The following is a 23,258-nucleotide window of genomic DNA, read 5'->3' as shown; positions in this document are numbered from 1 at the left end:
TGAGTTTCCCATTCCTCTGACAGATTATTTAAACCCTCCTGAGTGGTGTGAACAAACTTCTTCACAGGGATATAGGTTCTCCTCATTCCTTCAGTTTAGTAAAACCCATGCTTCCTACATAGGTCTCAACTGGTTCAAAGACAGTCCCAATAATTAATGTACTTAAAGCGTACCTTCCTGCATCAGCTCTTCAGCAGCACTTTCATCTAACTCTTCTCTTAACTAAACAAGATAAAATGCTGAGGAGGAAATAGATTTGGTTAATAGGCAGAAAACAGATCTAGAAATAAAAAGTTAATTTTGTTGTCGGTTCTGGTGCTAGCCCCCATTACATCAGAATGGATGGCTATGTGCGGAGCCAAAAGAGATGGGGAAGATTTTGAACAATTTCTTTTCTTCAGTATTCACTAAGGAGAAGGTATTGAATTGTGTAAGGTAAAGAAAACAAGAAGGGTAGTTATGGAAAGTATGACGATTAAAGAAGAGGAAGTACTGGCGCTTTTAAGGAATATAAAAGTGGATAAGTCTCTGGGTCCGGACAAGATATTCCCTAGGACGTTGAGGGAAGTTAGTGTGGAAATAGCAGGGGCTCTGACAGAAATATTTCAAATGTCATTAGAATCGGGGATGGTGCCGGAGGATTGGCGTGTTGCTCATGTTGTTCCATTGTTTAAAAAGGGTTCTAAGATTAAACCTAGCAATTATCAGCCTGTGAGTTTGACGTCAGTGGCGGGTAAATTGATGGAAAGTATTCTTAGAGATGGTGTATATATAACTATCTGGATAGACAGGGTCTGATTAGGAACAGTCAACATGGATTTGTGCGTGGAAGGTCATGTTTGATAAATCTTATTGAATTTTTTGATGAGGTTACTGAGAAATTTGACAAGGGTAAAGCGGTGGATGTTGTCTATATGGACTTCAGTAAGGCCTTTGACAAGGTTCCACATGGGAGGTTAGTTAGGAAGGTTCAATCGTTAGGCATTAATATTGAAGTAGTAAAATGGATTCAGCATTGGATGGGGGATGCCAGAGAGTAGTGGTGGATAACTGTGTGTCAGATTGGAGGACGGTGTGTAGCGGTGTGCCTCAGGGATCTGTACTGGGTCTAACGTTATTTGTCATATATATTAATGATCTGGATGATGGGGTGGTAAATTGGATTAGTAAGTATGTAGATGATACCGAGATAGGTGGTGTTGTGGATAATGAAGTAGGTTTTCAAAGCTTGCAGAGAGATTTAGGCCAGTTAGAAGAGTGGTCTGAAAGATGGCAGATGGAGTTTAATGCTGAAAAATGTGAGGTGCTACATTTTGGTAGGACTAATCAAAATAGGACATACATGGTAAATGGTAGGGCATTGAAGAATGCTGTAGAACAGGGAGATCTAGGAATAATGGTGCATAGTTCCCTGAAGGTGGAATCTCATGTGAATAGGGTGGTGAAGAAAGCTTTTGGTATGCTGGCCTTTATTAATCAGAGCATTGAGTATAAGGGTTGGGATGAAATGTTGAAATTGTATAAGGCATTGGTAAGGCCAAATTTGGAGTATTGTGTACAGTTCTGGTCACAGAATTATAGGAAAGATGTCAATAAAATTGAGAGAGTACAGAGGAGGTTTACTAAAATGTTGCCTGGGTTTCATCTCCTAAGTCACAGAGAAAGGTTGAACATGTTAGGTCTTTATTCTTTGGAGCGTAGAAGGTTGAAGTGTTTAAAATTATGAGGGGGGATTGATAGAGTTGACGTGGCTAGGCTTTTTCCATTGAGAATGGGGGAGATTCAAACAAGAGGACATGAGTTGAGAGTTAAAGGGCAAAAGTTTAGGGGTAACATGAGGGGAAACTTCTTTACTCAGAGAGTGGTAGCCGTGTGGAATGAGCTTCCAGCAGAAGTGGTTGAGGCAGGTTCGATGTTGTCGTTTAAAGTTAAATCGGATAGATATATGGACAGGAAAGGAATGGAGTGCAGGTCGGTGGGACTAGGTGAGAGTAAGAGTTCGGCACGGACTAGAAGGGCCAAGATGGCCTGTTTCCGTGCTGTAATTGTTATATGGTTATATGGTTATATACTTCAAAATCTCACTCAATAATTTCAGTAAAGGATCAGGTGTGATATATCTGAGTCTGCAGATGCAGATGATACAAAGCACTGTATGGTGTGAAAAGGAACCGAAAGGCTTCAGAGAGATATAGACAAGCCAAGAGAATGGGTGAAGATATAGAAGTTGAAATATGAGATGGAAAAATGTGAGGTCATCCACTTTAGTAGAAAAAAACAGAGTGACAGAGTACTTTGTAAATTATTAGATGCTGATACTCTGTGGGATATGGATGTCCTTCTGCAAGAATCACTGAAAGTTGACATGCAAGTTCAGCAAGCAATTCAGAAGGTAAATAGTTTGCTGTCCTCTGAGAGAAGAGGATTCAGGTCCAAGAAAATAAACTGCTTGCTGCAATCACACAGAGCTCTGATGAGATTAGATCTTGAGTCTTTTGTACAAGTCTGGGCTCCCTTCTCAAAGCAACAGAGAGAGCATTGCTAATGTTCACCAGGGTTTTTTTTCTCACCTAGTGGTAGTGAATCTATCAAGGGCTCAGTCATCAAGTATATTCAAAATGCTGCACATCAAACAATCCTGATAGCATTCAATGGATTGTCAAGTACAGCATTCAGAATCAGGTTTATTATCACTGGCATGTGTCGTGAAATTTGTTAATTTAGCAGCAACAGTTCAATGCAATACATAATACAGAAGAAAAAAAATAGTAATAATAAATAAATAAATAAATAAATTACAGTATACCTATATTGAATAGATTAAAATCATGCAAAAATGGAAATAATATATATTAAAAAGTGAGGTAGTGTTCAAGGGTTCAATGTCCATTCAGGAGTTGGATGGCAGAGGGGAAGAAGCTGTTCCTGAATCGCTGAATGTGTGCCTTCAGGCTTCTGTACCTCCTACCTGATGGTAACAGTGAGAAAAGGGCATGCCCTGGGTGCTTGGGGTCCTTAATAATGGACGTTGCCTTTCTGAGACACCATTCCTTGAATATGTCCTGGGTACTTTGTAGGCTAGTACCCAACACGGAGCCGACTAAATTTACAACCCTCTGCAGCTTCTTTTGGTTCTTTGCAGTAGACCCCCTTACCAGACAGTGACGCAGCTTGTCAGGATGCTCTCCATGGTACATCTATAGAAGTTTTTGAGTGTATTTGTTGACATACCAAATCTCTTCTAACTCCTAATGAAGTATAGTCGCTGTCTTGCCTTCTTTATAACCATCGATATGTTGGGACCAGGTTAGGTCCTCAGAGGTCTTGATACACAGGAACTTGAAACTGCTCACTCTCTCCACTTCTGATCCCCCTATGCGGATTGATATGTATTCCTTCGTCTTACCCTTCTTGAAGTCCACAATCAGCTCTTTCGTCTTACTGATGTTGAGTGCCAGGTTGTTGCTGCAATACCACTCCACTAGTTGGCATATCTTGCTCTTGTATGCCCTCTCCTCTCCATCTAAGATTCTACCAACAATGCTTGTATAGATTTATAGATGGTATTTGAGCTATGCTTAGCCACATAGTCATGGGTAAAGAGGAGGAGATATTATCACCAGTCTGCATAGATTGTGGTCTTCCGGTTAGGAAGTCGAAGATCCAATTGCAGAGGGAGGTATAGAAGCCCATGTTCCATAACTTCTCACTCAGGATTGTGGGAATGATGGTATTAAATGCTGAGCTATAGTCGATGAACTGCATCCTGACATAGGTGTTTGTGTTGACCAGGTGGTTTAAAGCCGTGTGAAGATCCATTGTGATTGTATCTGCCGTTGACATATTGTGGTGATAGGCAAATTGCAATGGGCCCAGGTCCTTGCTGAGGCAGGAGTTCAGTCTAGTCATGACCAACCTCTCAAAGCATTTCATCACTGTAGATTTGAGTGTTACTGGGCAATAGTCATTGAGGCAGCTCACATTATTCTTCTTAGGCTCTGATGTAATTGTTGCCTTTTTGAAGCAAGTGGGAACTTACACCCATAGCAGTGAGAGGTTGAAAATGTCCTTGAATACTCCCTCCAGGTGGTTGATCAGAGCCTTACCAGGTACTCCATCAGGACCTTCCACCTTGCGAGGGTTCACCCTCTTTAAAGACAGCCTAATATCGACCTCTGAGACAGAGATCACAGGGTCATCAGGTGCAGCAGGATCTTCACAGCTGTAGTTGTGTTCTCCCTTTCAAAGCAGGCATAGAAGGCATTGGGTTCATCTGGTAGTAAGCATCACTGCCATTCATGCTACTGGATTCAATAACCTCTTCAATAACCTGATCAATAAACTCTTCAGCATATTTGAATAATTAGTTTACATATTATATTTCATTTACTCATATGCATTTTCAGATCATTATTTTAACACCTAATAAATCTGGAGGATCACAATATACAAATGAAGGGAATAAATAGCATACTTCTCTGAAATTCTTTTTTTTCTGAACAAGAATTGAAACTTCTCAGCCATTGTATACAAATTGTAACTCAGATTGAAAACAGAAAGCACTGCATTTTGAAGTGAACAAATAGTCTGTAGTATGTTCAAATACATCAGGCATGCAAACCCTAATTCCCCAGGATCTTCCCTTGGTGTGCTTTTCCAGTCCCAATTGACTCTTTTCCCAAATGATTTTAAACACCTAACAATTGCAGCACCTGCTGCTCAGTGAGTATTGGTGTCTTATATTGATGGATTTTAAAATGTAAAAATATCTTGTTCAGGCATTTTGCATTTTTAACCAGTTATTGCTTCAGGGTTTAGTACACTTCATAATTTCATTCCACAAATTAGTATTAAGGTCTGAAAGCTAGACCTCTGGAATTAAATTCTGCAGGTGAAGTATATAATGAGGCAGAATGCACTGAAGCTGACACAGCATAATTAAACAGTCACTTGGTAGACATGATCTAAGCTATTTTATGGTCCAAAATTGTCTTTTAAAAGTTTACCACATTTCGGTATTTTGCACACATAATATAAGAAAAGGGGTCAAGATCTGAGGATTAAATTTGGATAACTTGGCTAACAACAGTAGGAATTTCATAATCCAAGTGTAGGTTTTATTAAATCTGGAAATACCAAGTATTCTTTAATTAAACAGTGTTCCAAATTTTTCTGCTCTTTTCTTATTTACTTCACATTCTAATTAGTCATTCTAATTAGAAGCTAGACACAGTCCCCAGGCCAGAGTAGTCTGTCTGGGTATCAATGATGGTTAACATGTTGTCAGTAGGCACGGTTGGAAGATAGGATGGCCCTTTGGGCACTCGTCCAAGCACCCTGCATCAGCAAACCAGGGCCCTGGCGGATGGGAACTCTGCCACTGGCTTCACCATGGAAAACAACAGGGGGGAAGTAGCCATGAAGCACATCAAAGGGTGACATACCATAGCAGAAGGGCTGTGTAGATTGTGGGACAGTTTGGACCAAAGTAGATACTTCTTCCATGTGGAAGGGTTAGAAACAGCAATGCATCACAGAAACCTCTGCACTTGCTGATTAGCTCTTTCTGACTGGCTGTTGGTCTGCAGATGACAGCTGGAAGACAAGCTCACTGAGGTGTGGAGCAAGGTGCAGAAGGTTAGCCAGAAGCAGCGGTCGAAATGTGGGTCCTCGGTCCAACAAAATGGTCTGAGGGAAACAGCGGAGGCAAACTACTGTACATGTTGGAGAACCAGGCCACTGTCTTAGTGGCTGATGGAAGGTTGGGGAGGAGAATGAAGCGGGCTGCTTTAGAGAACCAGTCCACCACTGTCACGATTACCATGGGTCCGTTGGAAGATGGCAAATCCAGATGAAATCCATAGAACCACTGGCATCAGGGGACCAATCGAGGCCAAGGGAACCCAGAGGGTCTCTAGCTGGAGGAATTGGACAGGGCACATTGAGGATAGGCAGTGACAAATTGACATACATCTGCTATCATGGTGGGCTACCAGAACCAATATTGCAGAAAATCTAGAGCCTGTCTTCCACTCATCTCACTGGCAGATGCAGATCAGGTTGTATGTGCTCCATAGATCCAGTTTTGTGAAGACGTTGGTCTCGTGGAGTGTTTCATCAAGGGGAGAAGGCAGCGGTTCTTAATGGTGACTTTGTTGAGTCCACGGTTGTTGATGCAGGGACTGAGATCCCCATCTTCTTTGACAAAGAAGAATCTTGCACCTGCTGGAGACTTGTCATGGGCCCTCTGGGCCTTTGTGGCTTGTCGTAGAATGTTGGGCTTCGAAGTTTCGAGCACCTATATTTGCTAAATGTTATAGTTGTTAAGCCCTGGTGCTGCCTTCTCAAATTAGTTGTGACTGGCATGTGTTTCCTGCATTCTATGAGTATTTAAAGGGGACTCTTGTTTAGCATCGTAGTGGAGTCCTTGTGCGTTTGTGGAGAATGATTGGTCTGGCGGTGTCGCTTGATTGTGCTTCCGTTGCTCTGTCGGTATTCCTATGTCTAACCTCATTTCCTTTTCTGCATGGTAGGCTGCTGTTCTTCTGCACCTGGGTCAAGTCATTGCCAGTGCCCACCGTGACAGGGTCTGCAGTTCCTCTGCATTTGGGTCCAACTCCTGCAAGCGTGTGCCAGGACAGGGTTGGATGAAGCTGTGCTCTGGTGCTTCTGCAAAGTAGTCATTCGTGGATTGCATCTCAGGAGGAGAGAGGGAGAACAGACAGCCCTGGGGAGGGGTGGTGCCTGGGAGGAGGTCAATCATGCAGTTATCTGGTCTGTGAGGTGGCAGGTTGTTATCTTTCCTTTTATTAAAAGCGATCATTAAGTCATGATATTCCTGTGGGAGTTTGAGAGTTTCCTCCGTCTCTACAGATTTACGGGGTGAAGTCAGCTAAGGTTGCAGGCAGGTGGTCCAGCACATGGGTCCCCGGCTCAGCAGTGAACTGGAAGACCAAGCAAAGTGAGGGTTGTAAGTGGAGAGCCAGGGATAACCCAGCATAAGAGCAGTGTTGGGCAATTCAATCAGGAGGAGGTGGTTGGGCTCGCAGTGCTGTCCGATGTTCATGTGCAAAGGCCTTGTGCCATGTTCTGACAATCCCAGATCCGTAGGGATGTCAATCAATGGCCATGATGCAAAAGATGTGAGAGATAGGCTTGATAGCTGCCTGTCCAAAATGTTCCCTGCTGCGCTATAATACTCCAGAGCCTCCTGTGTGAATGTGAAGGAGGGCAGAGAGAGTGAGTCGGACTATGGCACTGGAATGAGGGGCTGGGGGAAGCTTAACAGATAGAAGGCCCCTTATCTGGTGAGCATTTGATGTGTGGGTGATAGACAGCTCCGCAGTAAGTGCTCAAAGTTGTTTCTCCAGCATTGCTCACGCTCTTGGAGCATTGATGGTGAGGGTCCTGCAGCCTGAAATAGTTCTGGCAATGTTCTGGCTGATGATCTGAGAGTCATTCCATAAGACACTTGTCAATTCGGAGGGCCAGAATGATGAGGCTTTCAAGGTCATTGGGCATCTCCTGAGAATATAGAAGCATAGAAAATAGGTGCAGGAGTAGGCCATTCGGCCCTTCAAGCCTGCACCGCCATTTATTATGATCATGGCTGATCATCCAACTCAGAACCCCGCCCCAGCCTTCCCTCCATACCCCCTGACCCCCCGTAGCCACAAGGGCCATATCTAACTCCCTCTTAAATATAGTCAATAAACTGGCCTCAACTGTTTCCTGTGGCAGAGAATTCCACAGATTCACCACTCTCTGTGTGAAGAAGTTTTTCCTAATCTCGGTCCTAAAAGGTTTCCCCTCTATCCTCAAACTGTGGCCCCTCGTTCTGGACTTCCCCAACATCGGGAACAATCTTCCTGCATCTAGCCTGTCCAATCCCTTTTGGATCTTATACGTTTCAATCAGATCCCCCCTCAATCTTCTAAATTCCAACAAGTACAAGCCCAGTTCATCCAGTCTTTCTTCATATGAAAGTCCTGCCATCCCAGGAATCAATATAGCTAGCAGCAGTTCTGTATTCCAGCCGCACTACACTGTAAACATCCTGAATTCCCTGGTGTAATTCAGCACTAAGCTTGAGCCTTGATGCAAGTGAAATACTGATCCACTGCTACCTTTCCACTTCCTGGCTGGTCAAAAACCTAGCACATCTCAGTGGTGAATTCCTCAAATGTATTGAAAATGGTGGTTCTATTGTCCCAATTAGTAGCAGCTCAAGTCAGAGCTCCTTCAATCAGGAGAGAAAAGACAAAGGTAATCTTGGCTTGGTCCATAGAATACAGAGATGGTTGGAGCTCAAAGAGTAAGACACACTGGGACAGGAAGTTGCAGCATTGGGTTGGGGGATCCTTCAGACCGTTCAAGCACTGGAATCCAAGGCTTCAAGGGAAGAGGTTCATTGGTGCAGGGTGGCTGTTGATTGAGAGTGGTGTACAATAGTTTCCTGCTGCTTCAGGATTGTGTGCTCCTGTTAACAGATGACTTCCTTTAGGTGAGTATACTGTCCTGTCCTGTTCACTCATCCTGTCAGGGAATGTAGAGGAAGCTTGATCCAAGAGCAGAACCATAGAGACAATTTAACAGTAGGGTCTGTTTTACTAATAAACTGCAAACTAACAAGCCACAAGGGGTACAAAGCAAGAACAGATATTTAAAACACAAGGCAATACCTTAACTGAAAGCTAGAAGTAACTGGTTCAGGCCAGCTGGTTTGAAGAGTGAACAAAGGCTGAGATGAGAGCTGGGTTTAAATGGGCTGTAGGCAGTGAGTTGGAATAAGTGGCAGGAGATTCCTTTAGCTGGGTGGAGACTGGGAAGTGCCTTTCTGTGCTGTAAACAGATTTAATTTGAGCAATCACCATAGATATGCAGAATTCAACAACAAAGGAATGTTTGTAACAGCGTATTCTGAGCAGGTGAGTGAATCAATTCAGCAAGAGTCACGGAACTTATTTGTTATTTACATTAAAAAGTTTATAGCGTGAAATCCCGTTTTAAGTGCAAGTTCTTGGTCAACATAACAGCAATAAAGCTTCATATGAGAATGTCTTCAGAGAAGTAACATTATACTGATAGACTCAGTAACTTAAATCGTTATCGAAAATAAATCTTCTATCTTCAATGTCTGTCTTTATGAAACTATAAACGGAATAATGGAAGGCGTAGAAATACTTATGCCGTTTTAAAGTGACAAAACCAAGGCTATTTCATACTTTCTAACGTGTTGGACCTTCAGGTTCCTGATAAACTGGAAAGACTCCATGGACTCCGCCCACAGATGGAAGAGATTGGTGAAAGGGAATAATTTGCGCCGAGAGCTACGACTGATTGGCTGTTCTTTCTGTCAATCATTGAGAGGCGGCGGCTCCAGTCGGTCAGGCTGAGGGAGTGCGCAAACAGTTGAACAGCGTGAGCTGAGCGCGCCAATATGTTCCTGTTATGTGTGAAAGGTAATTATGCAGAACTGGCGACAGTCGGACTGTTTTTTTGTGTGTCTGGTGAAGGGTGTACTAGGTCCTTTATATATTACTGCACCGGGTTTGTTTTAGAACTGGTGTGAGTGGAGATGATAATTCTTCACGAAGTTTGGATGCCCGTGTGTTCATTTTGTGCTTTCTGAAATTAGTTCCACTCCTTCACCCCGGTTCGTGCCCCTGTTGGCGAAGTGAGTCGGGTGCGGATGAAGGGTCAGACAAACCCCAGGACGTGCACTGCATTTTGCCCAGTCCGGGGTTGGATGAGGAGGGCGGCTTGCCTTTCCAGGCGTGTATGGTGTCGTTGGCACAGACATGAACGGTGGAGCTCAATGTTGTGTCAGTTGTACCTTGGAGTAAATAAAGTTAGCTTTTGCTTTTTTAAAGTAAAATATCGCATTTATATATCAAATACCGTGGTTTCGGAAATCTCCAAAGTACTCATTGTCCAGGGTAGGAATGTTAGAAACATGAAGAATCTTGCAAAAAGTGATCTGAAAAACATTTTTGGTCATGGTAGTCAGAGATCAATATTGACCAGGAGTATGGGGAGAATCCCCTGCTTATTAAGAGCTACATAATGCAATCTTTTATCTACTTAGGACTGCAGAGTGGGTCTCAGTTTGATGTTCTATCAGGTAGTTAAGTACCCCTCAGAATTGAGTAGAGTACAGGAAGAGATTATTGTCTGGGTAAATTACCAGTTGTAATTCATTCCCTAGCAATAATGCTGCTTACATGATATAATCTGCCTTGGAAATATGTTGCTATTGCCCTTAGTGGTGCAAATTGCTACATGTATGTGCTTAGAAGTGAACAGGGAACCTACAAAGACTTGGGGTAAATCTAGTACTAGTAGACCACATAAGTAACATAATTGTAAGTTGTTTTTCCCCAGTTTTACTACTTATTTGAGTGTTTTACTGATCCAAATGGAAAAATATTGTAGACAATGTAGAGGGTCATACAAAAATTCATTACATTATGGTATTGAAACAGGTTTTGTATTTTATCAGCAAATCCATACCAATCAAGTTGCTCACTTCAGCTAGTCCTATTTGCTCATGTTGCTCTAAACCTTTCCTAAGCAAATATTTTCTACATTTAATTGTTCCTGCTCCATTTCCTCTGGCATTCATTCCATATCATCTTAGGGAAAAAAAATCCCCCTCAGGTCACCTTGAAATCTTTACCCTCACACCTTTTTAGGACTGTCTTCTAGATTTGTATAACCTTTATAAAACAAAAGAGATGGTTGTTGACTTCAGGAGGACAGGGAGCAACCACTCTCCGCTGAGCATTGACAACTCCTCCGTAGAGATCGTTAAGAGCACCAAATTTCTTGGTGTTCACCTGGTGGAGAATCTCACTTGGTCCCTCAACACCAGCTCCATAGCAAAGAAAGCCCAGCAGCGTCTCTACTTTCTGCGAAGGCTGAGAAAAGTCAATCTCCCCCCCCCCATCCTCACCACATTCTACAGAGGTTGTATTGAGAGCATCCTGAGCAGCTGCATCACTGCCTGGTTCGGAAATTGTACCATCTTGGATCACAAGAGCCTGCAGTGGATAGTGAGGTCATCTGAGAAGATCATTGAGGTCTCCCTTACCGCCATTACAGACATTTACACCACACGCTGCATCCGTAAAGCAAACCGCATTATGAAGGACCCCTCGCACCCCTCATACGAACTCTTCTCCCTCCTGCCATCTGGCAAAAGGCACTGAAGCATTCGAGCTCTCACTACCAGACTATGTAACAGTTTCTTTCCCCAATCAGACTCCTCAATACCCAGAACCTGGACTGACACCAACCTACTGCCCTCTACTATGCCTATTGTCTTGTTTATTTATTGTAATGCCTGCACTGTTTTGTGCACCTTATGCAGTCCTGGGTAGGTCTGTAGTCCAGTGTAGTTTTTGTGTTGTTTTACATAGTTCAGTGTAGTTTTTGTATTGTTTCATGTAGCACCATGGTCCTGAAAAACGTCTCATTTTTGCTGTGTACTGTACCAGCAGTTATGGTCGAAACGACAATAAAAAGTGACTTGACTTTAGGAGGGAGACTGTGACTATCTACCCTGTTTATGCTCCTTATGATTTTATAAACCTCTATAAGGTCACCCCTCTGCCTCCTTGTAAATCAAGCCATTGAGTCCTTGACATATCCTTGTGAATCTTTTCAACACCCTTTGTAGCTTAATCACATCTTTGATTCTTTATGATGATAATATGCTTCAAATTAGACTCCTTGCAGGTCTCCATAGAGCATAGTACAGCACAAAAACAGGCCCTTCAGCCCCCCAATATTGTGCTGAACTAATTCAATTTGTAATCAAGTGGCTAACTAAATTAATCTCATCTACCTATACCATATTCTTCCATTTTGCTGAGATTCATGTGCCCATCTGAAAAGCCTAATATTTCTGCCTTGATTACCAGAGCGTTTCAGGCACCCACCATTCTGTCTTTTTAAAAAAAACACACAACACCCCTCATATCTCCATTGAAATTACCCCCTCATCTTAAATTTCAACCTTTGGAAAAAGATGATGTTTATCTATTCTATTTATGTCTCATGATATTATAGACCTCCATCAAATCTCTGCTCAGCCTCCACTGCTCCAGAGAAAAGAGCCAAGTTTGTCCAGCCTCCTGGTAACCCTCTTCTGCACCTTCTCCAAAGCCTGATATCACTCTATCTGCTCCCTTTCCCCTCCATTTTCATATACCTCCCATTCCTGCAACTTGTCCTGGTGATAGTGAGTTCCACCTTCCTGCCACAATATTAATTTCTTACTAGATTATTCAGTGATTTTGATAATTTTGGTCTCTTAATTTTGGCGCAGTGGGGGGGAATCTCTCATCAAAATACTTAATGTTTTTGTTTGCAATCTTTGTTTTCTACAGGAAAGAATCTGAGACTTGTCCTGAGTTCTTGTATGATCCACATGAATCTTGTTTGTGTCTTGGTCTCTGTACCCTTGAGACCAGATTCAGAATTATGATCTATGCATTTTGAAATTAGAATTAATGTTTGAAACATAGTTAATGTAATAGTCTGTGAGCCAGTAGGGTTGGTTGGTACCATCTGAGGGGAATAATGCTCATAGTGATTTTTGACAAGGTATACATCTCTAGAGTTAGAAAATATGTGATAGCATTGCACCAGTGGTAGCTTTATTACTTCAAATAAGTAATCATTTTTTATATATATTCTATATTAACATTAGTACAGCAGAAAATGTTACCCCACCCCTCAAAAGGTAAAAAATCTCATCTGGAGAGACTTCTGAAGTTTTATCAATGTCATGATATTTTCCATATTGTTGTATCAAATGAAAACAATCTCAAGCTTTTGTCATAGCATATAGAATTACAGTACAACTTCAGTTTTCCTATTTCCATGAGAAATGGATCCCAGTGATTTCATCACTGTTTAAGGCCTTGTTAATCCTTATTGATATGTGACAATGGATCCATCTGTTACTCTCGTCATATTAATGTAACTGCACTGCTCTCTATTTGTCTCATTTTCCTTTAATTTCAGGCTGACTAAGCTTTTACAGAATACTTTGAGTCTCTACCCATATTTTTCAAGGATATTCTGAAATGAGAAGGTTATTTCTTCCTTTCCCATCATCCAAGGTCATAAGTAATTCTTGGTGAAACAATGATTTATTGCAGTTCTAGTTGTTGCATATTGCTTGCTATGGTACGTGCCATATGCCCCCTCGTCACTGGGGACACCAAATGCACATTGGGTGACTACATTGAGAAATGTTTCCATTAGTCTACAAGGGTGACTCTGAGCCTCCAGCTACCTAGTTTAATTCTGTATTCCCCTCTGACCTCTGGTTCTTTGGGTACAGTTCCAACAAAGTAGAGTGAAAGATTAAGGAGCTGTACATTCTCCTCTCTGGACCTGAGCTTTTTAAAAATATTTTCACTATATTCCTGATCACTTGGCTGACTTGGGTGTTTTACTTTGTTAAAGGTGTTGTTTTCAATAAATTTTAATACCAGGGCATTGTAGAACTAACTTGTATTTGTGAGAGTGGAGTTGCAGCATGAGGCTCTCCAGCCACTTTTTACAATGGCTCAATCACATAATTTTATGAATTCACAATTTGTCATGATGATTGACGTCTTGTATCATTATCAAATTTTCAGATTATTGGGTCCAAACAGTGGCCAAATACAACAGAGTAGAATAATGATGCATTAAAGTGAAACAGCAGCATCCAAAATAGTATGCTAACAAATTACTTCGACTCTACAAGATTATCAAAACATCCAGGAAAGTGGTGAGAATTAAAGTAATAAACTTGGAATGTAGAAGAGCTGGAAGATTTGTTAATCCTCTCGGGTTTAAATAAATCAGATAACAGAAGTTGTGGGCAGGTATGAAGAGTTGGCAGTAGAACACCTGCTTTCTCCTGACTTTGTTATCCTCTTGTTAATGGTTAAAGAATTGCTGGTGCCAAGCAACAATAATGCCTTTAATTATTAGGCTGAGTAGCCAGTCTTTTGAAGAATTGATATAGCACAAGCCAAGAAGCAAAGGGCTCCCTTGCATGATGAAGCAGAAATAGTGCTGGTAAACATTTGGAAAGTCAGTTACAAAACCTTCAATGCTCTGAAACTTTGAAATGAAAGAATTACTATGCATTGTTTTACATTTCAGGTTTTCAGTACTAGATAGTTTTGCAGCCAACAATAATTACTCATTCCTTGAACGCTGGAGGCTATGTTGTCTATGCCAACTCTCAGAGCTTTGTTATGTCCATTCTCACACTTGTTTCCATGTAACCCTGCATACCCAAACACTCGCCAGCAATTTGTCCAGATGGAACATAATTTCCCAACTCTTGTGCTCAATGATCGGACTGGTGAATGCAAGTGTGTCAGATGCCACCTTCACCAGCCTGTCTACCTTTGTCACCACTTTAGTCATGTGTGTACTGTGCCCATGGGTTGCTCTGTCCTACAGCACTTTACAGGGTCCTACCATTTACTAAACAAGTTTGCCCTGGTTTAACTTGCCAAAGTTCAAGATTCATGGGTTTTTCTTCTGAATTAAATTGCATTTGTGATACTCCAGTCTACTTCCTAATCTGGTCTGGAACTACTTGTGGTATGAGTACAGGAGTGCAAGTGGCTATATAGAGTAGTGGACCTGGTCATTTCCATAAGATCTTAAGACATAGATGCAGAATTAGGCCATATTACATGATCCAGTTTGCAGTCTGCTCTATCATGGCTGATTTAATATCCCCCTTAATCCCATTCTCTACCTTTTCCCTGAAACTTTTGCCCTTACAATTCAAGAACCTATTAAACTCCACTTCAAATATATCCAATGACTTGGTCTCAACAGCCATCTGCGGCAATGAATTCCAAAAATTTCACACCTTCTGGCTAAAGAAATTCCTCCTCTTCTTCTAAAGGGATGTCTTTCTCTTCTGAGGCTATGCCCTCTGGTCCTTGACTCCCACACGATTTGATGTATCTTCTCCACGTTCACTGTATCTAATTATTTCAATATTTGATGGGTTTCAATGAGCCTCCCTCCCCTCAGTATTTTAAACTCTGGTGAATACAGGCCCAGAGCCATCAATTACTTCTCACATGTTAATCCTTTCACTCATGGGTTTTCTTGTGAACCTCCTCTGGGCCCTCTCCAATGCCAGCACATGCTGTCTGAGATTCCCATCAATCTTCTAAATTCCAGCAAATACAGACCCAGAACTGTCAAACGCTCCCTGTATGATAACCCTTTCATTCCTGGAATCGTGGTCATGAACCTCCTTGGAACCCTTCCAAAGGTCAACACATTCTTCCTTAGATAAGGTGCCCAAAACTGCTCACAGTATTCCAAGTGAGGCCTCACCAGTGCCTTAAAAAGCCTCAGCATTACATCCTTGCTTTTATTCAAGCTATTCAATGTACATTTATTATCAAAGAATGTATGAATTATATTGCCCTACTTATACAGACAGTCACAAAGCATTGAACCCGAAAAAACCCAATTTAAAAAAGAATGAAGACCAACTCCCAATATGCAAAGAGAAAGAGCAAAAAAAAATCAAGCAATCAATAGAAGTGAGGAACAAAAACGAGATTCCAAACCAAATTTCTGGAGCAGTGCAGAGTGGTCCCAAAGGCTCAGTACTCAGTTCATCATATCAGTGGGGCAAGTTGCAGCAAGTTACGCAGACACAAAGCACAGCAGCTGGGATTGTCTCACAACCTTAGCATCATGCAGAGAGGAGCTCTTGGCCTATATGGGTCAGCGTTTAAGTTGTCTGAACCTCGCAGTAGAACCCGAGTCCTGCCACAGTGAATTGCTCTGGGCCTAGATTTTGCTGCTGAAGAAGCTTTTCTCGACCTCTCCAATTCGGCCAGGTGCCCAAAGCAATCCAACCTTATCTAATTGTTGACACTCTGCCTTTCCAGTCTATATGAATTGTTTAGGTTATCCAAAGAGCTGATTGTACCTTGCATTAGGACCTGGATCTCTCTGTGGAGATTTGCTCCGAGCCTTGAACATGCCACCCAGCAGTTCGCTTTGGACCTGGATTTTGCTGCTGAAGAAGCCGTTATCAATCTCTCTTAATTGGCTTGGTACTTAGAGCGATCCACCGTTGCACCCAGGCCAACTGGACAGACATCAGACCTCCTCTGTCCTGGCTTCTCCTCTCTGAATTGTTGACTCCAACTCCTGTTGTTCTAATTGTTCGACTCCAGCTCCTAGTTCATCGATTTTACAGTGCTCAACAGAGCACATCTCATGAATTGCTTTGCTTTTACTCACCTCATCATAGTTTGTGGTGATAGTTCACCAGTATTCACCTCAAAGTGAAGTATTGGTAATGTTTTGAATTGAATTCCTTTGCTTTCAATCCACTAGGAAGCTGTCGCACACCTTTGGTAGCACCATCTTAAATTGGAAGTTCTCTGACATGAATGCTAAAATTGCATTTGCCGTCCTCACCACTGTTTCAACCTGCAAATTGACCTTTAGAGAATCTTGCATGAGGACTCCCAATTTCTTTTGCATCTCTGATTTTTGAATTTTCTCTCCATTTAGAAAATAGTCTTTGCTTTTATTCCTCCTTCCAAAATGAATGACCATACACTTCCCTACCCTATAATTCATCTGCCACTTTGCCCATTCTCCTAATCAGTGAAAGTCCTTTTTCAGACTCCTTCAGAACTATCTGCCCCTTTATTTATCTTCTTACCATTCACAAACTTAGCCACAGACGAATCAAATCTGTTGTCCACAGGTGAGGGTCAGGCTGGTTCTGGATGCTGCTCCATTTCATTTACTTGGTTCTGTGCTGAACTGAGACTGTGGTTGTGACCTGCTCTGGTTGCTCTGGGCTTTGTGTCAAGGGCTTCACGATATTTACTTGGCTCTGTGCTGGACTGAGGCTGTGGCCTGCTCCTGTTGGTCTGGACTTGGTGTCTGTGGAGTCACTTGCATTGTGAATGCGATATGCTTTTATTGTTTGCATGATTTTTTTTTCCCCCTCTGCACAAAGGATGTTTGGTCTTTTTAATGGGTTCTTTTGGGTTTCGTTGTTTTGTGGCTGCCTATAAGGAGACAAATCTCAAGGTTGTATAATGTACACTTACTGTGATAATAAATGTACTTTGAACTTTGACATATGTGAAAAGGCGTGGTCCCAGCACTGAACCCTGCTGAGCACCCCTGTATTCCCACTCTTTGCCTCCTGCCAGTCAGTCAATTTTTCATCTTTACTGGTATTTTTCTTGTACAACCAAGGGCTCTTCTCTTGTTTAGCAGCTTCATGTGCTGCAACTTCTGAAAATTCAGATAAATAACATCCACTGATTCTCCTTTGTCTAACCTACCTGTTTATTTCCTTGAATTCCAACAAATTTGTCAGGCATGATTTCCCCTGAAGGAAACCATGCTGACTGGCCTGTTTTACCAAGTACTCCAAAACGTCCTTAATAATTGACTGCAATATCTTACCAACCATTGAGTTCAGGTTAACTGCCCTATAGTTTTCCATCTGTCACCTCCCTCTCTGTAAACGTAACTTTGCTGGATCAAATAACGACAGCACAAAAGGATCGTTACTTATCTTTTCACCCATTTATTTCTTCGAGCTCAGCCGGCGAGTGAACTTAGACCTGACATCAGGCAGAGACCCTTTTTCATCTCCCCGGCGGTTCTACAAGTTCACTGCCTGATGTCAGAATTGTCAGAAGTTATAAAGCCACCGATACAAAAGAACAATCAATTTGATAACCATTCTGGTCAAGTCAATGGATTATTGATACAAAAGTACAATCAATTTGTTAGACGCTCCAGCCACCTTAGTTAAAGAAGAGAATGTCCTACCTGGTTTCCTGGAGCCACAACTTAATTACAAAGATAAGAACATCTGTCAAATTTATGCTGTAATTAAGAAAGTAATGTTCTGTCTAATTTCCATCAGGTACTGCTTTTTGTGAAAATCAAAAGGTGTGAAAAGCCTGGAGACATCTATGTGGATCTGGGCGAACTTTAATTATCTTGCTCCAAAGAAGGCAGCTGTGAGACATTATTCAAACACACTGCAGTCACAGACATAGTCAGTACTTAATTCATTGTTTACAGGGATCTGAGAATCCCCCATTCCCTTTCCCTTTTAAAGAGTGGAGTGACATTTGCAATTTTCCACTTTGGAACCATTCTGAAATCTGGTGATGTTTGAAAGATAATTACGAATGACTTTGCAATCTATTCAACTACCTCTTTCAAAACCGTGTGGTGTAGTCTATCTGGTCCTGGTGACTTATCTACCTCTTAGACCTTTAATCTTCCCAAGCACCTTTGCCTCTGCCCCATGACACTCAAATTTCTGATATACTGCTCGTGTCTTCCATAGTGAAAACTAATGCAAAATACTTATTGAGTTTATTGGCCTTTTGTTTGTTTCCCTGTTACTACCTCTCCAGCATAGTTCCCTCTAAGCTGTGCACGTGTGTGCGTGCACAAGTTTTTCAACCAGCGCACAAAGGAAATTAATATGCACACAAAAGGTTAGTTACCTAAAATAATGTAGTTGTTAATAATTATACCTACTGAAAATTATCTTTTAGCTAACTGTTTCTGTTAACTAATTAGTCGGTTTTTCAAATACCACAATGCACGTCACTAATTTATGTCACCTCGCCTATCCTGTTCCGGTTTGTCGAGCTGCATCATGGCGGCAGCCATGTTTGGCGGACAGTGTTCATATTGTAAAGTTTACAAAGATCAGTTTCAAATCTTGTAGATCTGTTTTCAAATCCTGTAGTTTTTATTGGAAAAAAAATATTGATTCACTATGTCGAATTCAAAAGAAGCGAAGGGCGTGAAGCGCAAAAGAACTGCAAATTTGTTTAAAGTTGAATGGCTTAACAAAATAGAAACTGTTACACCAAAAGCTCATGAGGTCATGAATGTTCAGCTGCGAGAAATATTTATGTATGATTCGGAAACTGGAGCTATCTGCTTGTATTGTCGTGATGTGAAAGTTGCTGGAGAATTTGCTAGAGGAAAGAAGTGGAATGATATCTGGAAACTTGACTTTTTGAAGTGTCATTTGGCAAGTAAATTGCATTTGGATGGTGTACAAAAGCTCAGGCAACAGAACCCGTCCTTACCTGTTACAGGAGTGCTACGCATGTTACGGTTGAGTGCAGATGAGCGAGAGTGAAAACGATCAAACCCAGAGGAGATCAAGGTTCTAAGAGGAGAAGAAAGGTTGCCTGAAGATGAGGTACAAGAATGGTCAGCTTTTGATTTCTCCGCAATTGCAGATTGTGACTTCACATTTGGTGATGGACAAGTTAATGCCTTACATCTAAAATATCATAAATTTCTAGCTGAAAATATTGTAACAGTTAGACAGTTTAATGATTTCAAATTTTCCGTGCAAGAAAAAATTAAATCCAAACCGATTTCAAACTTTCAAATGGTGGCATTTGTACTTCAAAATGAGCAGGTTTGGGACTTTGCACAGTTGATGGACATTGGGGGATCCTTTCTTGCGTCCAGTGCGGACTGTCAGCGAGGTTTTAGCCTAATGAATCAACTCGAAAACAAGCTGAGAAACCGTTTAGGTGAATGTCATTTGGATATGTTAATGAGTAACAAAAGCTATCGATTGATTGGGAGTTCTATGAGTCGAGGTAGAGTTTACAAAGAATAGGTAAATGCCAAAGACAGGAGAGAGAAAGAATAACTGAGTGACTTAAATATGATTTAAAAAATTAAATACCTCCAACCTGATGGCATGAACATAGACTTCTGTAATTTCCGTTAATGCCCCTCCCCTTTGTACCCCATCCCTTTATTTATTTATTATTATGATTTTTTTTTCTTTCCCCTTTTTTCCTCTTTTTTTTCTCTCCCTCTGTCCCTCTCACTATAACTCTTGCCCATCCTTTGGGCTCTCCCCCCACCCCTTCCTTCTCCCTAGGCCTCCCGTCCCATGATCCTCTGCCTTCTCCAGCCTTGTATCCTTTTTGCCAATCAACTTTCCAGCTCTCAGCTCCATCCCTTCCCCTCCTGTCTTCTCCTATCATTTCAGATCTCCCCCTCCCACTTGAAAATCTCTTACTATCTCTTCTTTCAGTTAGTCCTGACAAAGGGTCTCGGCCCAGTACATTGACTGTACCTCCTCCTATAGATGCTACCTGTCCTGCTGCGTTCACCAGCATTTTTTGTGTGTGTGTTATTTTGTTGTTATTCTGTGCAGTTTTATGTCAAATATTTTGTAAACTTACATAAACTGTCCCATGTGTGCATAGTGCGCATGCGCCAGTCGTGCATGCAGCCTGGTACAGCCGTTCCGATCTATTCTTTCTTCTTACTTTTTAATTTACGTTATTTTTTGTATTTTTTTTCTCACGGTAACACGTCGAAGCTGCACTCTCTCTAACATGCTGGTAGAGAGAGTTTTATTTGTTTTTTTTTTAGCGCTGGAAGTAGTTACATCCTGACACGCGGGACAGAAGCAAGGTCGCATTGTGTATTCCAGAAACCAGCTAATGCCGGCTGGTTTAGCGAGCAAAGCGGCGGACACCCCTGCTGAAATCTGGAGGAAAACACACAGAGGATGCAGAGGGGGATCACAAAGTTGAGGAAAGAGGACCGGGTCGAGACAACAGAGACTTACGGAGAAGAGGAGTTCGGTGGGTAATACCGTTCCGGCTGACCGGATGTGCACTGAGAGCGGTAAGCGTAAAGGAGTTGGGTGCTTACTGATCTGGTTAACAACAGATGGTGCAATCTGGAGCATATTACAATAGAGAATGTGTTTGCAGACTGGATATTGAACTTTTTACTGTTGGACTTTGGCCTCATTCCACTGTGATACAACACTTGGCGGCACGGGAGGTTGTTCCTGCCTGTGGCCATCGAACTTGCAGCTCCTCCCGTGGAGGGTCAGACACCTTGATCCAATAGACAGGTCCTGGACTTATTTTCCATCTGACATAGTTTACATTTTGTTGTTTGATTGTTGGTGGTTTTTGTTTTGTTATATTTACGCTCTATTCTTGGTTGGTGTGGCTGTAACAAAAGCAAATTTCCCTCGGGATTAATAAAGTATATCCATCTGTCTGTCTTCAGTGCGCAGATACTTTTGTCACAGGAAAAAAATTTGCACAACGTAAGAGCTTTGCGCACACTGACTACTAAAAATTAGAGGGAACATTGCTCTCCAGCATTATTTTCCAGTGGTCCTATATGGGCTCTCGTCTCTTTTACTCTTTATATATATCTAAAAAAAACATTTTTGTTATCCTCTTGTATTATTGGCTGCCTATCCTTAATACCTTAGCTTTTCTCTCATTGCTTTTCAAGTTGCCTTTTGTTGTTTTTAAAGCTTCCGAATCCTCTAGCTTCTTACTAATGTTTTACTATATTGGATGTTCTCTTTTGCTTTAACACTGTCTTTAACTTCCCTTGGTAGCTACAGTTGTCTCATTTTCCCTTTAGAATACTTATTTGGGATATAGAACATAAATGCTGGATTTTCTGGGCGTAATTCCAAATTGCTCTCAGAAACTCCAGCCATTGCTGTTCTGCTATTATTTGGTTGGTATCCCATTGAACCAAGGACATCTACACATGACATTGTCTCAACACGGCAGAATCCATCATCTAAGACCTTCACTATCATTCCTATCCCCTCTTCTTGATCAGGCAGGAAGTACAGGAGCCTGAAGGCCTAGACTCCAAGTTTAAAGAATAACTCCTACATCACTGTCATCAGGGTTCGTGAACTGACCTGAAAACCCTTAGCACAAAGCTTGGGATGAGTTGTTTTTTTTTCCTTTTTCACAACATACTAGTATTGTTATGTTTAATTTTTATTGCTATGTGTAATTTGTTCATTTGTTTGCTTGTACTTGTCATTTTATGATGTACTATGGTGCTGCTGCAAAAAGTGTATTTTCATGACATTTATACTCTGTCTCTGACAGTAAACTCAAACCTGTATTTTGTACCCTGACCTGTGATGGCAAGTATGCTAGAGCAGTGGTCCCCAACCACTGGGCCACAAAGCATGTGCTACCGGGCCGCGAGGAAACGATATGATTTGGCGATATGAGTCAGCTGCACCTTTCCTCATTCCCTGTCACGCGCACTGTTGAGCTTGAATGCACGCGAGGTCAGTACGCACGCATCATCCATGTCAGCGCGGGAAGGAAATCAACTCCTCAAGCGTGCAAATGACGGCAGGCTGAAAAGTATGTTTGACGTAACATCTCTGCCAGCATTCTGGATCAAAGTCAAGGCTAAATATCCTGAGATAGCCACGAAAGCACTGAAAACGTTGCTTCCATTTCCAACCTATCTCTGCAATGAACGCAACGAAAACTAAATTGCGGTACAGACTGGTCATAAGGAACCCCCTTTGAGTATCGCTGTCTCCCATCACCCCTCGATAGGACTGTCTTGTTGCAGGAAAACAAGCCCAGCGCTCCCACTGATTCAGCGATATTGGTGTGTTGCAATGACTTTATATGTTCATACGGGGAAAATATGTGCTCTATGTTTAATATACAAACGTTACTTAAAATGTTATGATGCTATTGACTTATAAGTGACTTATGCAGTAATTGACTTCTCACTATATTCATGCGAGGAAAATATGCGCTGTGTGTTTAATATTAAATTTGTTAGATAAACCCTTTTAGAAACAAAATTGAGTGTATTAGCCACTAAAAAGTGACTTGCATATTCCGGTCGTGATTAACATTCCTCCTCCCCCCCCACCCCCCCAAACAGAATGGCCAAAAACACTTTGAAGAAAAAAAAACGGCACGTACACGCATGCGCACACAAGTGCCCGCGCAAGGCTTCATGGTAATTGTAGTCTTCTCGGGGTAAATACAACATATTTGGCGGTTACTCTTGTCTGTTGGCAACCCTAACCCCCTCCCCCCCAGTCAGGCGGTCCGCAAGAATATTGTCAATAATAAACCAGTCCGCGGTGCAAAAAAAGTTGGGGACCCCTGTGCTAGAGCATGTTTGGCTGCTCTGGATACGATAATAAGACTTCTTAAATGACTTCATTAGGTCGGGAAAAATTGAGCACCATAGCTTATTGAGCAGATCTTTCCTAAAAAGTAGCAGAGATATTTTAAGATTTCATTGTACTACTTCATGTGCCTTGCGCGTTTACACACTTGGGTGATCATGGCTTTTCACATCGAACGATCCCACGCAGCATCAATGATACCTCGCACATTTAGATC

General features: G+C 41.8%; 1 protein-coding gene across 3 annotated transcripts in view; it reads left to right on the top strand.

Annotated features, from left to right (window-relative positions):
• Nucleotides 1–9,388: 9,388 nt before the first annotated feature.
• Nucleotides 9,389–23,258, top strand: part of LOC140209874 (protein unc-13 homolog C-like) — a 923,018-nt gene continuing 909,148 nt past the window's right edge. The window contains exons 1-2 of one of the 3 annotated variants that reach the window (XM_072278477.1): nucleotides 9,401–9,461; nucleotides 20,470–20,727. In XM_072278477.1, coding sequence (XP_072134578.1) covers nucleotides 20,712–20,727 — 16 coding nt within the window. In that variant the 5' untranslated portion in view covers nucleotides 9,401–9,461; nucleotides 20,470–20,711. Of the gene's footprint in view, nucleotides 9,462–20,469; nucleotides 20,728–23,258 lie in introns of all 3 variants that reach the window. The other 2 variants (XM_072278476.1, XM_072278475.1) reach the window with 2 other exon arrangements.

This window comes from Mobula birostris, chromosome 14 (genome assembly GCF_030028105.1).
Source record: "Mobula birostris isolate sMobBir1 chromosome 14, sMobBir1.hap1, whole genome shotgun sequence".
Classification (NCBI taxonomy): Eukaryota; Metazoa; Chordata; class Chondrichthyes; order Myliobatiformes; family Myliobatidae; genus Mobula; species Mobula birostris.
Note: the sequence above shows the minus strand (reverse complement) of the source record. Positions and strands in the feature narration are given on the sequence as shown.